This window comes from Rhipicephalus microplus, unplaced genomic scaffold, assembly GCF_043290135.1.
Source record: "Rhipicephalus microplus isolate Deutch F79 unplaced genomic scaffold, USDA_Rmic scaffold_14, whole genome shotgun sequence".
Taxonomy (NCBI): domain Eukaryota; kingdom Metazoa; phylum Arthropoda; class Arachnida; order Ixodida; family Ixodidae; genus Rhipicephalus; species Rhipicephalus microplus.
Window position 1 is genome coordinate 8,658,352 of NW_027464587.1, and position 20,257 is coordinate 8,678,608.

Below are 20,257 nucleotides of genomic sequence, written 5' to 3' on the forward strand. Positions count from 1 at the left end.
GCAACATTGTGGATGCTAGCGAGACTTATTGCAGTCGATGTGTTTGAAACAAGAAGTTGTTCGAAGTTCTTACCAACATGATTTTAATATTTGTTTGTTACCGTATTTACTCGATTCTATCGCGCCCTCGATTGTAACGCGCACCCGATTTCCACGACGAAAAAAAAAAAAAAAATTAAGACATTGATTGAAACGCGCACCCATTTTTCTCGCCAGCCCGCACGATCACACCACTCGAAAAAACGACTCCTTTCTGGAGCGTCTTCCATTTAAATATGAGGAACGGGGGGAAGCTTGTGCCCATCTGACGTGTAACAGAGCATTGCCGTCACTGTAGTTTTACCGTGGACTGACGTCAGCATGTGAACTTGCTTCGCCCCCTTCTTCTCGACGGTTGCGGTGCCAGGCATATCGAAGAGGCGCCTGATCGGCATTCCCGATTTGTCCAAGCAGGTAGCTGTTGTTGTGCCGCAAGTTTAGGACGAACCTGTGAAAACTGTGAAGCTTTTCATCGTACTCTTCCGCAGAACTTCTCCATATGCCCGTTCACTTTCGAAGGGAAAAGCCTTTCCTCTTCATAAAGCTAGTTAGCCAGCACCTGCTCGCTTTAAACCGGCTCCGCATTAGACCTTTTTCTAAGGCTAAGTGCATAGCCCGCACTTGGAGCAGTTCTGTCGTCATGGGCGCTGTGTTGGTCGCTGCGCAGGCACATACTCGCCGAGCAGCTCTTCAATTTACGGAAACTGACCCTGCTGTGGTCCACTGAAGCCTTTGCGTAAAGCGTTGCTGTCGAAAATCTTCTGCTTTTGTTTTCGCCAGTCCCGCACGCACGTTTCAAAAACTCCGAACAACCGCGATGCGGCCCGATTTCGGTCGGTTTCTGCACCCGCGATGACTTCTCTTTTAGAAGCGGCATCGGGGTGCACTCGAGCTTTTGGAGTCTGCCCTTCCATGCCGTCAATGCTAATGCACTACAGGATTACGAACTCCTAAGCACACGTACGAAGTGCCGCACATGGGAAACACATAGGCAGAAATGGCCGACGCGCGTAGGGGGCGACCATTTTGAAAATGCCGATGACAATAGAATGACTGTTTTAATTTTTTTTTCGTACTCGATTCTAACGGGCACACGATTTATGAACTCGCTTAACCGGAAAAAAGGTGCACGTTAGATTCGAGTAATTACAATATTAGGGCAAGAAGTCATTGAAGGTATTATGTGTCTCCCAAACAAAAACGTCGTTGAACGTCTGTTATGTGGCTGTATAGCTTAGTTTTTGCGTGACGTCGCATACAAGCTCCCAACTTTCGGTAAGTCATGATGGTGGCCACCTGGACTTTCAATGTCAGTGCAGAATGGGACACAACAGGGTCATTCGGAACCCGCGTTTTTTTGCGCTCACCCTGGTTCCTTCTGTTCCCAAGTCGTGCCAAAGGGGAGCACAGAAAAATGCGAGGGTGCACCAGCACTAATCAGATTTAATGCGAGCGGCCACGAAACACGTGTTATACGATTTGCTGGCCGAACTTCTGGCATAGCTCCCACAGCGTTGAACCTGATATATGAGTATGTTGTTGAAGATTCCAGCGTTGTTGCTAGCGGTCACATAAGTTCCAGAACTTTCTAATGTGCGTGTTGTGCGCATAATCTCATCGAAAGGTTTAAGATTACCTGGATGGTTCTTAGTGGGATAATCAGGATGAACAGTGGAAGTGCTTCAGACAGGCAGGCTGGTCGACGTTTCAACGGGAGGACCCATCTTTCTCAAAGGCGCCGTGTCATCCTTGGCGTGATAATTTTAAGGGCAACGTTTCGATGGGAGGACCTGTCTTTTTCAAAGGCACCGTGTCATCCTTGACATTGTTAGTTTTAAAGAAGAACCGCCCTAAAATTAACACGTCAAGGATGACGCTGGGCCTTTGAGAAAGATAGGTCCTCCTGTCGAAATGTCGACCAGCGTGCCTGAGGCACTTCCACTGCTCACCCTGATTATCCCACTATGTTGTTTCCATCTGTCCGCTTCCATCTTGATTCTAGATGGTTCTTAAGTCATTCGGGTGCGGTTTCCGCAAGGCAGCAATACACACGTAATGGTGCTTCAACAAAAATAGAAAGAAAATAGCGCGTGCAGCATTACAATCAGAGCATTACGAATTGTTCTTATCGCAATCATCCCTTTGCCAGTCAAACTGATATTTATTTGAATATTTTTCTTTCAAGTTTATATGATTAGACTGTTTCTATCGCAGTGCATGTGCTTTGCTCAGTGGTTGCTCGGCAATGGTGCGGCTAGCTTTTTTGCAACACCACTGCCGTCTTTATACAGTGTAGACCATTTATAACGTAACCACTTGTAGGGCAGGACCGGTTACAATGCAGTCTTTTTGGACTCCCGTTTATTCTCCCATAAAACCCCATGTACACGCATACCGCTTATTATACGGTCACCCAGGATGAAAGAGCAGTTATAATGCGGTTGCCGGAAAATCTTAGGGACAACTGCGGTAGAGAATTCGCATCAGAAAGGAGGTGCGCTGGGTGCGTCGCTGGGGAGTGAGCGACGAGGTTGTTACGGAGGAGAGGCGCAGTGAATGAACGAATGGTAGAGGGAATAAAAGAAAAAGAGACCCCGACACGCTGCGCAGGCCTTTGCGCCAGAGTCAACGCAGCTACAATGTACGCGTGACTAGCGTGGCTTCGTACACGCGCTGCTCAGCCCATCCTTATCCTTATCAACTGCGCTTGACAGTTTCCTGGCAGGTTTTTGTTGTCGTTGATCTCCCGGCCGCTAATGTGAACTTCATATTACGCACGCTGTTCTTGGTTCAGTGCCTGAGCGCGATCTTTTCGACATCGGATCTTCATGTCTTGCACAAACTTCTTCCCCGCGACAACGTACCGAACCAACGTTGTACCGAACAGCAGGCTAGGCCTAATTGGCATTGGATGAGTTTCAGTAGTGGTCGCTTGTATTTTGTAGCTTGCAGTTTGGTACAAAATCAATAAAAGTCTTTGCCGTGGCTGCACTTCACGGGAAGGCATACTTGCTGCTCATGAAAACAATTGTGGCACCTGTAGCGCTCGAATGGTAGTTCGCGATTCAACTGTGATGTCTTCAAATCGGGTGCGCGCCTGTGAAGTCGAACGCTTGTTGCCTTTCAGGGCATAAAATTCCGGACGTGATTCAACATACTGTATATACTCGCATAATGATCGCACTTTTTTAAAAAATTAACTCCAACTTCGCGGTGCGATCATTACGCGGGGTAAATTTTCTTAGAAAATATTTTGAGCACTGGAAACGCAAAGAAGTCGCTAATCAGAATTCTTACGGTAGCTATCATAAATATAACTAAAAATAAAAGTAAATTAAGGCTTACCTTTGTAATAAAATGTACGCATTACGCAGTAGCTACATGCATGGCACACTGCCCTTTTATTTTTTACCTCTTTGACCCCCTAACGTTTAATCAGACATCGAAGCATCACTGGCGTTGGCGTCAGTGTCGTCGCCACACGATTCTCTGTCGGAACCGGCAGTCTGTCCCACAGAGGGTCATCTGTCCCCCAGAGGGTCATTTTCTGTTCCGCCGAGAGCGTCGGAAGTGCCAGCGACAGTCCATTCTGCCGCATGAAGCGCGTCGTTCAGCCGGAAGGGGCACGGAAGTCTTTTGTAGCTATTCCCAGCCTCCAGGAAACTGTGCATGCCTGCGTCTGTATCGTGTCTAATGACATTCCATAACCGTCCTTGCGCATGTGCTTCACGTATTCGAGGACTGCCTTTTTAATGTCGGGGAACTTGCCAGATTTGGGTCCGCGGAAAGCCCATCGCATGCTGTTAGTAGCCATGAGCATGTCGCGCTGTTTTTTTCAATATTGGATTCGGATTTCGCCGACGCCGAAATGTCCCCTGGCAGCGCGGTTGCCATGCTGTAGCGCGTAGTGAAGCGCTTTCAGCTTGAGCGCGCCAGTAAAGCTCGCATACTGTGCTATGGTAAACCGGCGCTTCAACAAACAATCACAAAGCACACACACAAAAAAAAATCACTGCATTTCAAGCTGCTTGGGGCGAAGCTTTTGAAGTGATTATTGTGGTTAAAGTTAAAGTTGAGATAGTACTGAGACTGATTGTGGTTGTGATACTTATATTTTTTTATTCAAAGAGACAGTGCTGAGAACGATTGTGATATAGCGGTGATTCTTCTTTATAGCTGATATGAGGTTCCGAGTTACATTTTGACTTCATAATCACAGCTTCATTAGCTATATATAGTCTCTGGTGTAGAATTTTCTTGTCGGTAATGCCGCCTTGCATCCGCTTCAAGTTGTCTCAACTGCGCATCAGCTTGCCGTTTTTCCCGCTTAGCCTTTCCTTCCTTAGCCCTAGTCTGTGGTGTAGAACTTTGTTGTCGCCGTCGCCGCTTTGCACTCACTTCCTTCTCTTTTGTCTCCGCGGTAGCTTCCCGTCGACAGCGACACATACTCGGCACGATGCGCTTTCCTGCGTTCGTCTTCGTCCATATGAGAGAAGAGAATGTGTGGTATGGAATGTGGTTATATTGAAATACAACGGTGCAGCTGACGCTTTATTGAAGCAACAGCAAAATGGCGCCGATCATGAAGAGGAACGTGCCGAAGACTGATGATGATAATTGATAGATGAGGAAGATGACGTACAATGAATTCTCACACTAATTTCCCCCGTCGACGGAAGCGGCCAGCCTGGCCGCGAATTACGCTGTGGAACGCATACAATAGGGCTTGAGACGCGAAACATGCACAATCTCTGTCCCGCGGCAGCGTTGGTCAGTGGGAACATGAACAGGTGTGACACGGTAGTTCACCGGTGAGGTCTGTTCGATAACTTTGTAAGGGCCAAGATAGCGTGACTCAAACTTTTCGCATAAGCCAGGCGTTCGCGCAGGAGTCCACAGAAGTACATTGTCGCCAGGGCGGTAGAGAACGACGCGGTGAGTGGCATCGTAACGATGTTTGCGATCTTCTTGGCTAGCTTCGGTGTTTACGCGGGCAAGACGACGGCATCGAGCAACGCGGGACAGAAACTGGTCGCAAACGAATGGTGAAGAGTTGACGGGGCCAGAAAAGAATGAAACGTCGAGTGGTGATGTCGGTTGGCGTCCGTATACTAGGAAAAATGGAGAATAGCCTGTGGTTCGTTGAACTGACGTATTATATGCATACGTGACAAAGGGTAGTATGGCATCCCAATTGCGATGGTCCGGTCGGATATACATGGACAGCATGTCACACAGCGTGCGATGAAATCTTTCCGTTAAGCCATTGGTTTGCGGGTGATAGCTAGATGTTGTTTTATGAACTGTTTTTGATGCTTGAAGAACTTCACTGAGCGTGCTTGAAAGAAATGCCTTTCCCCGGTCGCTCAAAAGGACACGAGGGGCTCCATGACGTAGATAAATAGCATTCAAGAAGAAAGTTGCTACTTCCGAAGCACTTCCTGAAGTGATTGAGGCCGTCTCAGCGTACCGGGTCAAGTGATCAACCGCGGTGACTATCCACCTCTTGCCGTCTGATGTAGTTGGGAGGGGCCCGAAGAGGTCAATTCCGACGACAGAGAACGGCTTCGATGGACAAGGAAGTGGTTGTAGGGTCCCGACTGGAGCAGTAGTGGGCCGCTTGCGGTGTTGGCAAAGTGCGCACGAGGCAATATATTTAGCTACTGTCGTGGAAAGACCTGGCCAGAAAAATCGACTGCGGATGCGCTCGTATGTTTTGTAGTAACCCAAGTGTCCTGACGTCGGGTCGTCGTGGGAAGCGCGCAGAACTTCAGTGCGTAGTGCGCGTGGTACGACGGGAACCCATCGGTGGCCTTCCGGGTGCAAAATGTATCGATATAGCACATCGTCCTCCAACTTGAATAGTCGGAGTTGTTTCCGGAGCCTGGCATTAGGGGAAGACGAAGCACCGGTAAGCCGACCAATGATGTCAGTGCAATAAGAATCGGCTCGCTGGTGAGTAGCAAGTGCTGACGGACGGGTGGATGAAGGTAGGGAAGAAATGGATGATATCGACGAGGCGTCCTCCGTATAGCCAATTTGACAAGGGGATGTGACGTGCACCGAAAACTGCGGCAAAGGGCATCGTGACAAAGCGTCGGCATCTTGATGTTGTCTTCCAGTCTTGTAGATGACGTCAAAGTCATAAGATTGTAATCGGAGAATCCAGCGGCCAAGTCGTCCCGACAAGTTTTTGATTGTGGACAACCAGCAAAGAGCATGGTGGTCTGTCACAACAGTAAAATGTCGACCATGTAGGTACGGACGAAATTTTTGGATGGACCAGACAACAGCCAAGCACTCTTGTTCGGTTATCGAGTACCTCTTCTCTGCAGTGGTCAGAATGCGGCTTGCATACGCGACAACTTTCTCGCGAAAGGCATGGTCGCGCTGGAGCAGTACGGCGCCGATTCCTTGTCCACTCGCGTCAGTGTGTAATATCGTAGGTGCCTTGTCATCGAAATAACAAAGCACCGGTGGGGATGTCAGTGCCTGCTTGAGTTCTTGGAATGAGGCTTCGCATTGATCATTCCAATCGAAGGAACCGGTACTAGCAAGGAGCTTGTGGAGAGGAGCGGCAATAGTGGCAAAGTTGCGAATGAAGCGGCGAAAGTACGATGCGAGTCCAAGAAAACTGCGTAGTTCTTTGGAGCGAAAGGGTCGCGGAAAGTTGAGGACTGCGGGAATTTTGTCCGGATCGGGCTGGATGCCATCTTTAGTAACGAGATGTCCTAGTACTTTTATAGCTGTGTTGCCAAAATGGCACTTCCTTGTGTTTAGTTGAAGTCCAGCGTTGGAGAGACATGTAAGCACTTGATCTAGGCGTTGCAGATGATCATCAAAAGTGGAAGAAAACACGACGATATCATCGAGGTAGCATAGACAAGTTTTCCACTTGAGGCCACGAAGAACAGTGTCGATCATCCTTTCAAATGTGGCGGGAGCATTACATAGACCGAATGGCATTACGTTAAACTCGTAAAGACCGTCCGGCGTAGAAAAGGCGGTCTTTTCTTTGTCTGCTTCGTCCATTGGTATTTGCCAATACCCGGACCGAAGGTCAAGGGTGGAGAAGTATTGGGCGCCTTGCAATGAGTCAAGTGCATCATCTATACGGGGCATCGGATATACATCCTTTCGGGTAATCTTGTTGAGCGCGCGGTAATCAACACAAAATCGTACCGATCCATCCTTCTTTTGTACCAACACAACGGGTGATGACCAAGAACTGGTAGAGGGTCGTATGATGTTTCTCTTTAGCATATCGGTCACGTTCTCCTCGATGATTTTGCGCTCGGCCAAGGAGACTCGGTAGGGACGACGGCGTACAACAGTCTGACCTTCAGTGTCGATGCGATGATGCGCAACTGTGGTCTGTCCTAGTGCCGAAGCATTGGCGTCGAAGGAGGCCTGGTGTTTCCTGAGCAAATTCAGCAACGCCTCACGCTGAGAAGCAGAAAGGTCAGGATTTATCCCGGGAGCAAAGGAGGAGGACGTAACAGACTGGGCCTGTTGTGGCTGAGCTGTCAAGGCGTCAAGAGAGACCAAAGAAACCGGTTGGGTATCCACATAACATGACACTGCAGAACCTTGGGGTAGGAGGACGGGCTCTGGGGTAGGGTTCAGGCCAATGATTATCGCTGCACTGTCTTTGAACCGCACCAGGCTGGAGGGGGACTACAACGCCGCGAGCTAGACAGCTGCTGGAAGGGGTGATGAGGACGTCACCATTGGCAATATTCGGAGAAGTGATGGTGATGAGTTGCTCTTGACCCGGGAGTAGTATGGATTCGGAAGCTGTGAAGAAACGGAATGGTCTTTCGTCGACGCGTTCGCTGCAGTGATCGGTCTCGGTCATTTCGACTACACGTTGACGGCAAGAAATTAATGCAGATGCTGATGAGAGAAAATCCCAGCCTAAAATTAGTTCATGAGCACATGAAATTAAGACAGCGAAGGTGATGTGATGAAGAATACCATCAATGAAGACACGTGCTGTACATTGGGCCGATGGTCTAATTATTGCTCTATTGGCCCCAATCAAAGATGATCCAAGGTAGGGTGTCTTCACTTTCCGCAATCGAGAACACAAGTCGGCACGCATAACTGAAATAGTTGCTCCCGTGTCCACCAAAGCCAACACCCGCACACCTTCCACAGTTACCAATAACATGTTTGACGGTCGTTCAGGACGACTTGGGTCATTTCGCCGCGATGCAGTTTTCCCTCCAAAAACTGCACTGTTTAGTTTTCCGATCGCTGGGCAGCCAGTTGAGAGACAGGCCGAAGTGGTGAAACAGAGCGTCGGAGTGGCGAAGGGGAGCGTGGTCGGGATGCACGTGTATTGTTGGTCGTGTTGGAAATGCGCACAGGAGACGGTGATCGGTGGTTGGAAGAACTGTCGGCATAACGGTAGTAACCTCGAGCATATGTGTCGTCTCGTTCAAAAGCGGCATAACCACGACGTTCATCTTGCTGCCGACGTCGACAGACCCGGGAAATGTGTCCTCGAATTCCACAGTAGTAGCAAATAGGACGTGGGGCCCGCCAGGAAGAATGGTAGGTAGGGTTCGGTGGACGGGCGACTAGAGGTGCGAGATGTTCGTGATCAGGTACAGGTGGTGGTGCTTGAGACGGCGAGGGTTGCATTGCAGCGATCTGTGCATACGATGGGGGTTGGGCGCATGGTGGAGCACGGTGAATGCTTTGGAACGCTGACATTTCTTCCCTAATAATTCCACGTAGATCGCTAGAGGTGGGTTGAGCGGGAACGTTGTTAGGAGGAGGTAAAGTGTAGGCTTGCAATTCCTCATGAATAATGTCTCGAATGATGGTTCGGAGCTCCATACTGTTTGCCAGGGGGTTCTCAGAGAAGTCGGGTCGTAGGCGGATTGACTGCAGGGTATCAAGCCGCTGGCATACCGAGACGACGTCGGAAACCGTCGAAGGGTTGTGTGCGACGAGGGCGTTGAAAGCGGTAGGTCCGATACCCTTCAGAAGGTGCCGGACACGATCACCTTCTGGCATGGTGTCGTCGATACGGCGGCAAAGTGCAAGCACATCCTCAATATAGGAAGTGTAGGACTCACCGCAATGTTGAACGCGTTCTGCCAGTTTCTTGCGAGCAACTTCTGAACGGACGGTTGGTGTACCGAAAATGCGTCGGAGCTGGTCTTTGAAGGAAGACCAATCGCGGAAGTCGCTCTCATGGTTCAGGAACCACGTCTTGGCAACCTGAGAGACGTAGAACTGGACGCGTGCTAATTTCGATGACTCGTTCCAGTTGTTGTAGACACCTACGCGGTCATAGTTGTCGAGCCAGTCTTCGACATCTTCGCCAGGCAGACCGGAGAAGATTGGAGGCTCCCGAGGGGGGTTGTTCACCGGGCTAGGGTTGGCGGCTGGTGGTTGCGCCGGCGAGTGGTTCGGTTGGGCTTGCTCTTGGGCCATGGTGCTCTGCTGGCGCAAGCGACGTCCCGAACGGAGCTCCAGGAGCTGGCTTTGGATGGAGAGAGGTCGAAGAGATCGGGAAGCACCTTCCACCACTTGAAATACAACGGTGCAGCTGACGCTTTATTGAAGCAACAGCAAAATGGCGCCGATCATGAAGAGGAACGTGCCGAAGACTGATGATGATAATTGATAGATGAGGAAGATGACGTACAATGAATTCTCACAATATATATATATATATATATATATATATAGCATTGACAGCAGCACCATCACATCTACAATTAACCACAGTGCCCTCTGTTGCCTATAAGTTGAAGGTTACATGCAGAAAGGTTACCACCAACGCCCTCTGTTGCTTATAAGTTGAAGGTTACATGGTGTTACGGACAGACGGGAGACGGCGGACATCGTGAGGTCTTAAGGAGCTTCGCCCCTAAAAAAAAATGTGGTCTCAAAAAAAAAAAAAAAACATTGCTGCAGCATGAACACAGGTCGACCAACAGGCGGCCGCCACTGTAACAGTGCGGGATGTTGAACAGTGCGGGATGTCGCATTTTTTGTTCTTCTTTGCATCAGTTATGGAGGTTGTGAGTACGACTCACGCGTCAAAACAGTTTCTTCCATCTAAATAAGGAATGCTTTCATTTAAATAAGTAAATTTACGGCATTAGCATAGTAATGCCCGCTTTCAGATCACAGAAACAATGATAGGTGCGTTCAGCTAGACTTGGCACATGACATGTCGATGCGGCAAGTTCAGGGTGCGATCATTACGCGGGGGAAAAAAAAGCAGACAAAATTTAGGGGTGCGATCATTACGCGAGTGCGATCATTACGTGAGTAAATACGGTAGTTTCTTTGTAATGCGCCTGATCGAGGCGGTCTGAGAAGCAGTTGGCGAATTTTCGCGATGGTGCTTTTTTTTTTGTTAGACCCCCCTCCCCCTTTCACATTCATTTCGTTGACAACATGTATGTGTAGACGTAAATTTATTTTTTAAGTTTGGAAATGTATATGCTTGTAAGCACCGCGCATCGCATGGTTCGATTTCCGGACATGCAAGAGTGCATGCTAAACACGTTTTGCACATGTGCGGCCCTTGAAAAGGTTGTTTTGATTATAGCGTAGTACTGCTTATAGTGCAAATATTCGCGAATCCCGTGACTTGCGTTATAAGTGGTCTTAACTGTAGTTTAATTAACAACTTTGCTGTTAAAACATATATGTAGTCGCATAATGAGGTATGACCAACGCCACCTTAAAAAGATTCATGCATTCTGTTCACGTGGAGAATGATTCATGTATGAACCAAAATAGGACGTGACCGAACTAATTTGATATGGACGCGGTTGCGTCCTTTGCGCCCACGCAATTTGCTCGGTCAATGATAAAACTCGACTAAATTTGGAGTTGCACGCACAAATTGCAGTTTAGGCACATCAGGTCAGATCAGCGCAGAATGGCACAGCACTTTCACCCCTGCCTATGATACACACAGAGAAAGTAAATTTCTAGTTAATCAAGTTTATTGTTTCCTCAGTTTACATTATCATATGTACAGAAACAGCAACCCCACAAAATAAGCACAACAAAATAAAAAAAGTGCGATTATGTACAGAAGTGGCGACATAAAATAGTGAAGGATATTTCACTAACAAGCTAGCTGTAACATAAAGTTTATAGAAGCGTGCATGCATACACACACGTACGTGCAAAGCTCGTTACTGTAAAACCTCGTTAACACATACATACATGCCAACAGCCTGCTGGGAAAGAGGCTGACTACCCACTAAACGTAGTATGCATCAACCCACAAGAACATAAGCGTGCACAGGATTCCCCTTCAGGGAGGGGGCGAGGGTGAAATTCGTTGCAGCAATCCCCCTCTCTACGGTGTCAATATATAGGGCTGGCTTTGCGCCCCCCTCTCTAAGTATGTTAATGTATTGGGCTGGCTCCTTGCCACTCCCCCCCCCCCCCTCCCCGCCTGCATGCGCACGCCTATGACCAAGTAGCAATTCAGATTTCTTTAAGTGCGCCATTACCTCTGAAGAAGGAAAACATGAATACAGTGCAATAGCCAATATTGTTTAAAGTGCCCACCACAGGTTTTCTTAAAGTGCTCACCACGATGCCGTTTCTTCCTTTTGCCAATGTTCAAAAATGATTGGCAGTCTCACACGACTATGGCACGGGGTGGTGACACCAGAGAGCATTTCTAAACTGGGATATGCAGCCGACGCAGCGACTGACACAGCAACAACATGGACATTATCGACTGTCTGCGATAAATGTGTGCCGCGATCTGCTTTTTAACGAAAATTTAATTTTTTGAAAAGAGTTATGGTCGCAGGGAGCCGATCATCCACTGGCTAGTTACACGCAGCGCTTTTCCTATTTGGCTAACACGCCGTGCCGAGTCGCTTGCGCCTACACTGCTTCAGATCGTGCACAGATGCGGAGAGAAGCCTGTTGCAATAACGCGACGATGCGAACTAAGCATCGTCGAGCGGTCCTGGCAGCGGACGGGTGGGCGTTTGGGCTGCCACCTCATGAAAGCGTGTGCTACCATTGAGGTCTCGGTGCCCACGATCCACAACGGTCAACCACACCTACTACTTTCTCAACTCCGCAGCTGGTACAGCATGCACAACTCTACAACAGCAAGTTGCTTTTGTTTCTGCAAAGCAGTGCACACTGAACATGATCCTGTACAACGATTGAGGAGGCAGCGATCGGCGTTTCAGCATTCCCAGCTAGTCGCTGGCTATTAAAAGCAGTCGCTGGCTATTAAAAGCATGCAGTAGGTTTAAGGGGAGATGCGAGTCGAAAAATCGCATTTTTAGCGAAATTTCTCGTATTTCTGATTTTTATTGCATTGTAATCTTCAAACCTTCTTTCATCTGTGAAAATTTCAAAACTAAATTCGAACCGCAAAATGCAAAAAAATGTGTATGAAGGCATCGCGGTGGCTCAAAATTTCGTAAATTTGCGCCGATATTGGCCATCTTTGACTGCGCGCTGCTCCCCGTCGCAGTGCCGCCCGCCATCGCGATCGGTTGGGAAAGTTGTGTCCGGCCTTCTTCTTACAGCTCCGACGACCACCAGTTTCGTACGTGGGCAAAAAAAAAAAAAAAAAAAAAAGCCTTCTTATGACGTGGTTTGAGCGGTTTGAAATGCGCGGCACCCTAAGCCGCATCGCCATTGGCTACCGAGTCATTGTCAGCTGTGTTGGTGGCGGCCATCGGCATTTGGTCCGTCTGCTTTTCTGCGCGTCTACGCATATTTCCGCGATGACAAGCCCGAAAAAGTGCAACGTGAGACCACAGAAGTTTAGAACGAAGCACAAGCTCAAGAGAAGGCGGCGTAAAGCGCCCCGAACGACGGCGACGAACGAGAACGCGCCTACATGTGCTAGGCCTGATGGCGGCATCGACGAGTGCGCGAGCGACAGTGGCTGCAATGAAGGGATTGACGCTGCACTTTCTTTCGTCAGTGCTTCGGAAAAGAAGCTCGGCTTCTTCGAAAAAGACGAAAGACAAGCGCGATGAGGTTTGTGCAACGACTGTTTTGTGCGACACCCTCTTGCTGACGGCACTTGTGGCAGGTGCGGCATGCCCTGCTTGCGGTATTCAAAAACTTGCCGTTCGGGAGCCGGCAGAAAAGCGCAAGGGACTTTCGTCGCTCTTCGAACTTCATTGCGAAAACAGCAAATGCTCAGCAACTGTTCTTTCGTGCTCCTATACGTCACTGCGTGTTACGGCGGGCGGCAGCAGCCGAGTGAGCCAACGGTACGACAGTGGGAGCTCCCGAGATAGTTTCGCTGTAAATGTGAAGGCAGTGGTGGCTGCACGCGCTGTCGGCATTGGGCATGAGCAATTGTCGAGATTTTGCTCCATTATTGGACTCCCAAAGCCAATACACCACCGAGGATTTTTTTTCGATAGCAAAGAAGGTGCACACCGCTGCCATGGCAGCTGTGAGTGAAAACTTGCGCCGATCCAGAGAGTTGACGAAAGAAGTAGCAGGCGAAACTGATGTGGCTGTTATGTTCGACGGCACTAGGCAGAAGAGGGGCCACAAAAGCCACAACGGGATTGGCGCAGTTATCTCCTTAGATACTGGCCTCTGCTTAGACTTCGAGGTCATATCAAATTACTGCCTGACATGCAGTAGGCACAAGGATATGGGCCCAGACGAGGAAGTGTGGCAGGCATTCTATGGCCTAGTCTGAAAAAAAATGCAGACTGTTCCTCCCATGCCATGGAAACGGAGGCTGCAATGCGCATTTGGCAGAGAACATTGACTTATGACACCCCACTGCATTTCATGACATTCTTGAGTGACGGTGACAGCAAAGCATATAGTGCAGTTGCAGACTCAAAAGTCTATGGTGCTGTCAATATAGAAAAAGAAGACTGCACTAATCATGTGGCCAAGAGACTTGGCACCGCGCTACGGAAGCTGCATGTGCCATTACTACGAGGGCAGAAAATGAAAGAGCCAGCCATTCAGAAGCTCCAAACATACTATCAGATTGCCATAACAAGCAACAGGGGGATTGTACGGTATATGTACACTGCAGTATGGGCTTCGTACTTCCACTCATGCTCTACTGACAATGCTGGCAGCCACAAGTTTTGCCCTGCAGGAACAGAGTCGTGGTGCAAACACCAACGCGCTGAAGCACTTGGTGAACCTGCACCACGCCACACACCTCTCCTGACAAAAGCACAGGGATTGGCTGTTTCGCCCATTTATAAGCGGCTAACGGATGAGAAGCTCCTTGCTCGATGCATCAAAGGGAAAACCCAGAACGCATCGGAATCCCTGAACAGCAAAATTTGGTTACTTTGCCCCAAGACTAAGTTTGTCTCCCGAACGGTTGTCGAGACTGCCGCAGCTATGGCACTCCTGTGGTTCAACAAGGGTCATGCTACTTTCGAGCACATCCTGGAAGAGCTCAACATACTGCCATCTAGAGATCTAGTTACTTTCAGTGATTCCCGCGATGCGAGGCGCATCAAGAGAATGTCCGAGCGTCTGACAGCAGAAGCAAGGGCCCACCGTCGTCGTGGAGTGAAAAGGGCACGGCTAGAAGAGAGTGCTCGCAAGGACCGTGAGGGCACAACCTATGCTGCAGGACAGTTCTAGTAACTTGCAGTGCTTTTCAAAGTTCTGTTAAACATTATGGCCAAAGATTATGCATTTCTAACAACTCTGTGATAAAAAAAAAAGGTTTCAAACTTTCAAATGCGTTTTTCTCCTTTTGCAGTTTTGTGTGATCTGTGCTTCTTATACACGCTAGTTCGTATACTTAGAATTGTCATACCTCTATGAAATTTTGCACATAGCATGATGAAGGCCTATAGAGTGCAAGTATCTATTCAGATTGTCAGTGCTGCTTGATTATGTTTTTCAAAAATTACATAACATTGAAAGCCCTTGGCGATTAGAGCCATAGTAAATTTTTCTATTTTATTATTGTATTTCACCTTTTTACACACAAAATTTATATAGTTTTTTGCACTCTACAGTTCCAAAGGATCATAGTCAGCTATATCTGCATGCTTTATCTCAAATTTTTATAGGTCAGAATTGTTGCATAACAATGGCCATAATTTTGCAGTATCTGACCTGCAGAAAGAAAACCAAGTAATCTACATGAAAATAAACGACATTTGAAAAGAGGAGAAAAAACTATTAGCATGCCAATTTTTGTTAAATTCAGACTCTTATTAAAGAAAATCGTTTTTCGAGTAGCATCTCCCCTTAAAGCGGCGCTATGCCATACATGTAAGCTTTTTGCCGGCGAGAAGCCATCTAGCGCATTTACCGTAGCCGCCACATTGCCTTCGTTCCTTGGCCGATGGTTACCAGAAATGACACTAACATAATCGTGTGGAAATCTGAATAACTGAACGGCTGATTCTCTGCTTTTACAGCAGCGCATGTGTACAAGGGAGCAACCACTCGTAATACCCGCTCACTATGCATGCTGTCAATGCATACTTTCTGCATACTTGCTCTTATGAAACTACCGAGCAATGGCGCAAATTATACAAAAAAAAAGACCCTTTTGAAGTAGTACGCCGCTGTAATTTCAAGTTGGCGCAGGTTGACACAATTGGCACAGGTTTCCCACTACTGCTGTAATCAGAAGCAAAGGCGTGGCTGTGTGGTAGAACACCCGCTTGCCATGCCAACCACCCAGGTTCGATCCCCACTCAGAGCCAAAATTTATTTCATTTGCATTTTTTTTATTATTTGGTCACACAAAGACAATTTTTTGCTCACAACCAACCATGTCAACGCTGGAATTTTTGCAAAACGAACTAAACCCATGTGTAAACCATGCAAGGTTAAGTGGGGTCTCCCCGTTACCAACTAGAGTCCATGATGAGGTCGCTCACTGTATACATGCAGAAGTAGATGCCAAGTAGAATGAGGGGTTTTGAGGCCACCTCGATTTTATATGATAATGCAGTAAACCTAATGCTATTATGTAAACTGCATTTAGGCTCTACATTTTGGCGCACACATTTCTGGAAATACTGTGTAAAGCCATCCGAAGGGTAGCCTCACTTACCTGTCCTATAAGATAAAGCAGCGCTTCTTGCGACCCTCCTTGCGATGCCTCTTCTTGTCTTTGCCTTTCCACTCGCGCTGCATTGAGAGAGATTTGGTTATGTACTTTCGCACACCATGGCACCTCATGACTCTGAAGGGCATCGGCATGACGTAGTTGGTATGAATCAATCATTGTGAACAGCTATTAAAAAAAGAACAATGGCTAGAAAGAGCATGAAACTGACACTCACTACCAACATGTTTATTGGGGTCTTCACATAAACTACCTTAAACAGGATAAAGGATCATTCATAGCAGTGGCTAGCACAATTAGAGTGACAATTAGCAAGCGATGATTAAAAAAAGAGGCTTTGCGATCGATGTTCACACCTGCATGCAATCTATGCCCATTGTAACACAGATTGCACCGCTGTTTGCAGTGTCATTGCCTTGTAAAATAAGCCGATGTCCTGTTCCAGAACATTTGATTAGTTCAGAGGTTGGTGACTAGAGTCACCAAATCGAGCAGCGAGTGACTGGGTAAAGGAGTCATTTTGAGACTTGGTGGCACAACCAGTGTTGGTTGCAGGTATAAATGAGACTTGTGCGAAAAAAAGACAAATCATTGTGAACATTTCTTTTCCTGCACAGGCATCACAAATATCAAACTAGTTACTACCCAATGAAACATGCTTTAAGCAACAAGCACACCACAAACTGCATAACTTCTTAAAAACCTAAATTTCGAATTATTGAGCATCGATGCAAAAAGGTGTTATTCTGATATATTTAAAAGGCTCCGAGATAATTTCCCAAGCAATCTGATCAATATAACTTCTCAACACATGTATTGTAGGAGTGGTGAATAACCATAGAATAACAAATTTAGTGTTAATATTGATGCATAATCATACAAACATATTGTTAGTACTTATTGAACTGAAGTTTTTTTGTCCTGAAATTCTTACAGGATCGGGATTGCAACCTGGCCCTCCCTCTAAGCATTCACACATGCTTCCACTCGAGAAACAACACACTACATACAGCGCTTACAACCACATGCTTATTGTGCATGACTGATCATCAGCCCTGATGGTTCCCAAAAAGCAGTCATCATCCGGGTCGTCCTGCAGCAGTGCTTTGACGGAGGCACGGGACAAGCAGTGGGTATCAAAGCGTTTTTTTCGAGATTTGTGAATGACGGCAACGTTAAATTCTTGAAGTTTCAGGCTCTTTCGTGCAAGGCGACTCGAAGGTAGATAGCCAACACAATGTTTAGCGGTCACTCACTACTTTGAAGGGCCCACTGTCAAGGAGCAAGAATACTAGAAGACTAACTACACGTCCGCGGCAGCGTGCGAGGGCGATGCGATAGCGACGTAGAAGAATGCGGTTTGCGCAAAAGCTCAGCAGATGACACTTTCGGCGTGTTGCCATATTTTACATGCGCTTCTATGGAGGCGATGCATAAAAATGGCCATAGCTCCTCATACATTGCAATTTTTTTCAGATTTATGTTTGCAACATCAATCGGTAGACATGACAGATATTTTGGTTGCAGTTACTATTTTATACTGCCATAACTAGACGCCGTACAGCGCTTGAAACAAGCTGCTAAATGGTCTCTGAGCAGACGACATCTAGCGCCTTCCCATGTATTTGCTCGCATGCTGTACGCGCTCATGTGTAGTGTTAGGTTGACGGAAGGAAAGTCGTTGCAGGTGATGTCCCTGATGTAACCGGGTGGAGGAACTGAACGCTGACAAGAGGATACGCAAAACAAAACAGGGTTTATGACATTATTTACACATATTTACAGAAAAGAAGGGATAGTGGTTTCACAAACCACGAGCGTGGTGGTTGAACGTTACATAGTTCAGAGCCCGATGTCCAGCACTCTGCCGCGTCGTTTTATGCCCTGTCAGGCTCCTCCTCTCAGAGTCGAACACCAACCACGCACACACAGGTGAGGGAGGCGAGCATGCAAGGTCCACGTGAACACTGCACTGTGGTGGCGCCAGCAGGGCTCTTCCGCGTCGTGTGTGTGCCGCCACTCGAGAGTTCCCACGATCCTGGCAGCATACTTCAAAGGGTCCGCCGATTTTGTTCGCTCAATTAGCGGGGTGATCTGCGGTGGCCGTCAGTCTCCTCCAGGAAGAGGCTGTCTTTGTTGGCCTCTCTCGAATGGTTAACGGCGTCTTGGCGACACGACGTCTCGTCCTCCGGCTAGCACGTACAATGCATGACGAGCATAGGCAGCCGGCCGGTCGGCTTGGTGAATGGGGATCAAAAGGGAGCGCCGCTCCTCGGTCAGCTCCGGCACCGGCCACGCCAGCCCTCCTGTCGCCCGACGAGTCGACGAGGTCATCAGTCACGCTGCTGCTCGAAGGGACGACCAAAGGGTCCGCACTTGAAGGACGGGACTCGCCTCTGCCCGCCACCTGGTCTGGATAATCACTCAAATACTTGACAGCGTCCGTCAGACTGGGCGCCGAAGGGATTGAGAGACGAATCCCCAGGCCAAACCTAACAGCTCCTCCGCCGCCCGGAAAATCTCTGCTGGCCAGCGCTCCCAACCGCTGGGCACGAAGAGAATGGGTGGTGACGAGGACGATGGCCTGGCTTTTCTCTCTCCAGCTGCGAACTCGAAACCAACTCCCAATCCAGCTCACAATGACTGACAACAGCAAGGCGAACCACACAACACAATACCATGCTGCAGTCAAGCACATTGGACCCGCTTACAACCCTCCAGGCTTCTCGAAACACAAACAAAAGAGAAACCTGGACGCTAAAATTTTGAAACAATTTTGTGCCGCCAAAGTTACAACAATCATGGATGTGGATATGCTTACTAAAGATGGAACAAATTGCCTTGTGAGAAAAGCACACAAAGGCAAACACAATTTGGCCCCATATAACCGTAATTCCAATTTTACAAAACTAGCTTTCTCCTACCATCCGCACTACTAAGTTGTAACTTACATTTAAATTCAGGACTCATTTCATGAAACACAACCCAATACCTAAATCCCACACATATGCGGCCTGAACCTACAAAAGGTAACTGGGCGCCTTCTCTATTCTCTCAATAACCGAACTGTGTAAACAATAAAAACGCATCCCTAATCTTAACGTTCGGTATATAACATAATGCTCAGCTAAAGAATTTCACCTGATCCCTGAGCACATACTAAAATCACAAAGGGAAATGCAACTCGTGTACTAACACGCTCATTTGCTGGATGTAGTTTCATGTCAGCCCATGTTTTTAAAGAACGCACATGACTTTGCTGTGCGCTCTAGCACGACATCTTACTTTCACCCAAAGAGCGCTAGCATACCAACATGCACCTCACCATAGGTGATATCGCTATAACCTATAGCCACCACTCTTTCAAATGTAGCGGGCGTACCAAAACTTCATTTGCGACATGCGTGCTCTTATCTTAAAAACTCCTTTTACGCAGTCGGTTGACTGATGGGGTAACTGCTCCCGCATAACACTTAACAGTTTAACACGAATCCCTCACAAAGTTTACAAAATAGCATTGAAGGGAAAAACTAACTAAACAAACTAGCCGGGGAGATGACAAAGGAATATTACTTTAAAACCAAAAATAAGCAAACAAAGATGCTTCCCCGTAAATTTCTGTGTCACCTTCTTCAGCCTACAGCTGTCCCTCACTTCAATCGTACACGCGCCGGTCGCGGTCTTGCCTGGTTGCGAGGACGCCCGAGGCAACAACGTGCACGTGCTACCAGCTGAACGGCCGCGTCACGCCTCATTTGCGATTTCGGCCGTCCTCTGTCAATCCGGCGGAGGGAACCCGAGCAATGCAAGGGAAAGAGTGACGGTGTCCTATTTGGTCTAGCCGAGCGGTGTTTAGCTATTGTGGTCTTTCTTCTAGGACCACGTCGACACTTTTCCATAAAAAGCCCTAAATTTCCACCACGGATACCGTCGCGAAGATGCACGCTGTACACTACGAGTTCGCCGCTTGTGCCTTACTGCCCGACACAAAGACCTTGTTGTTGAACTGGCCGGTAATCTACTCTCTCGTCGTCCGCCCGGCTGATTGCCACCTCTTCCATGCCTTCGCTTTATCTCTCGCGTACGCTTCTTCCTTTTACGGCGGCGTTTGCGACCGACCTCTCCCTCATTGGTCTCAAATTGGTCGCGGTTTGAGTC

General features: G+C 47.9%; 1 protein-coding gene across 1 annotated transcript in view; it reads right to left on the reverse strand.

The window, feature by feature from the left end:
• Ras85D (GTPase ras-like protein 1) overlaps nt 1-20,257 on the reverse strand; it is a 314,926-nt gene that overhangs the window by 33,022 nt on the left and 261,647 nt on the right. The window contains exon 8 of the mRNA XM_037432124.2: nt 16,085-16,161. Coding sequence (XP_037288021.1) covers nt 16,090-16,161 — 72 coding nt within the window. The 3' untranslated portion in view covers nt 16,085-16,089. The remainder of the gene's footprint in view (nt 1-16,084; nt 16,162-20,257) is intronic.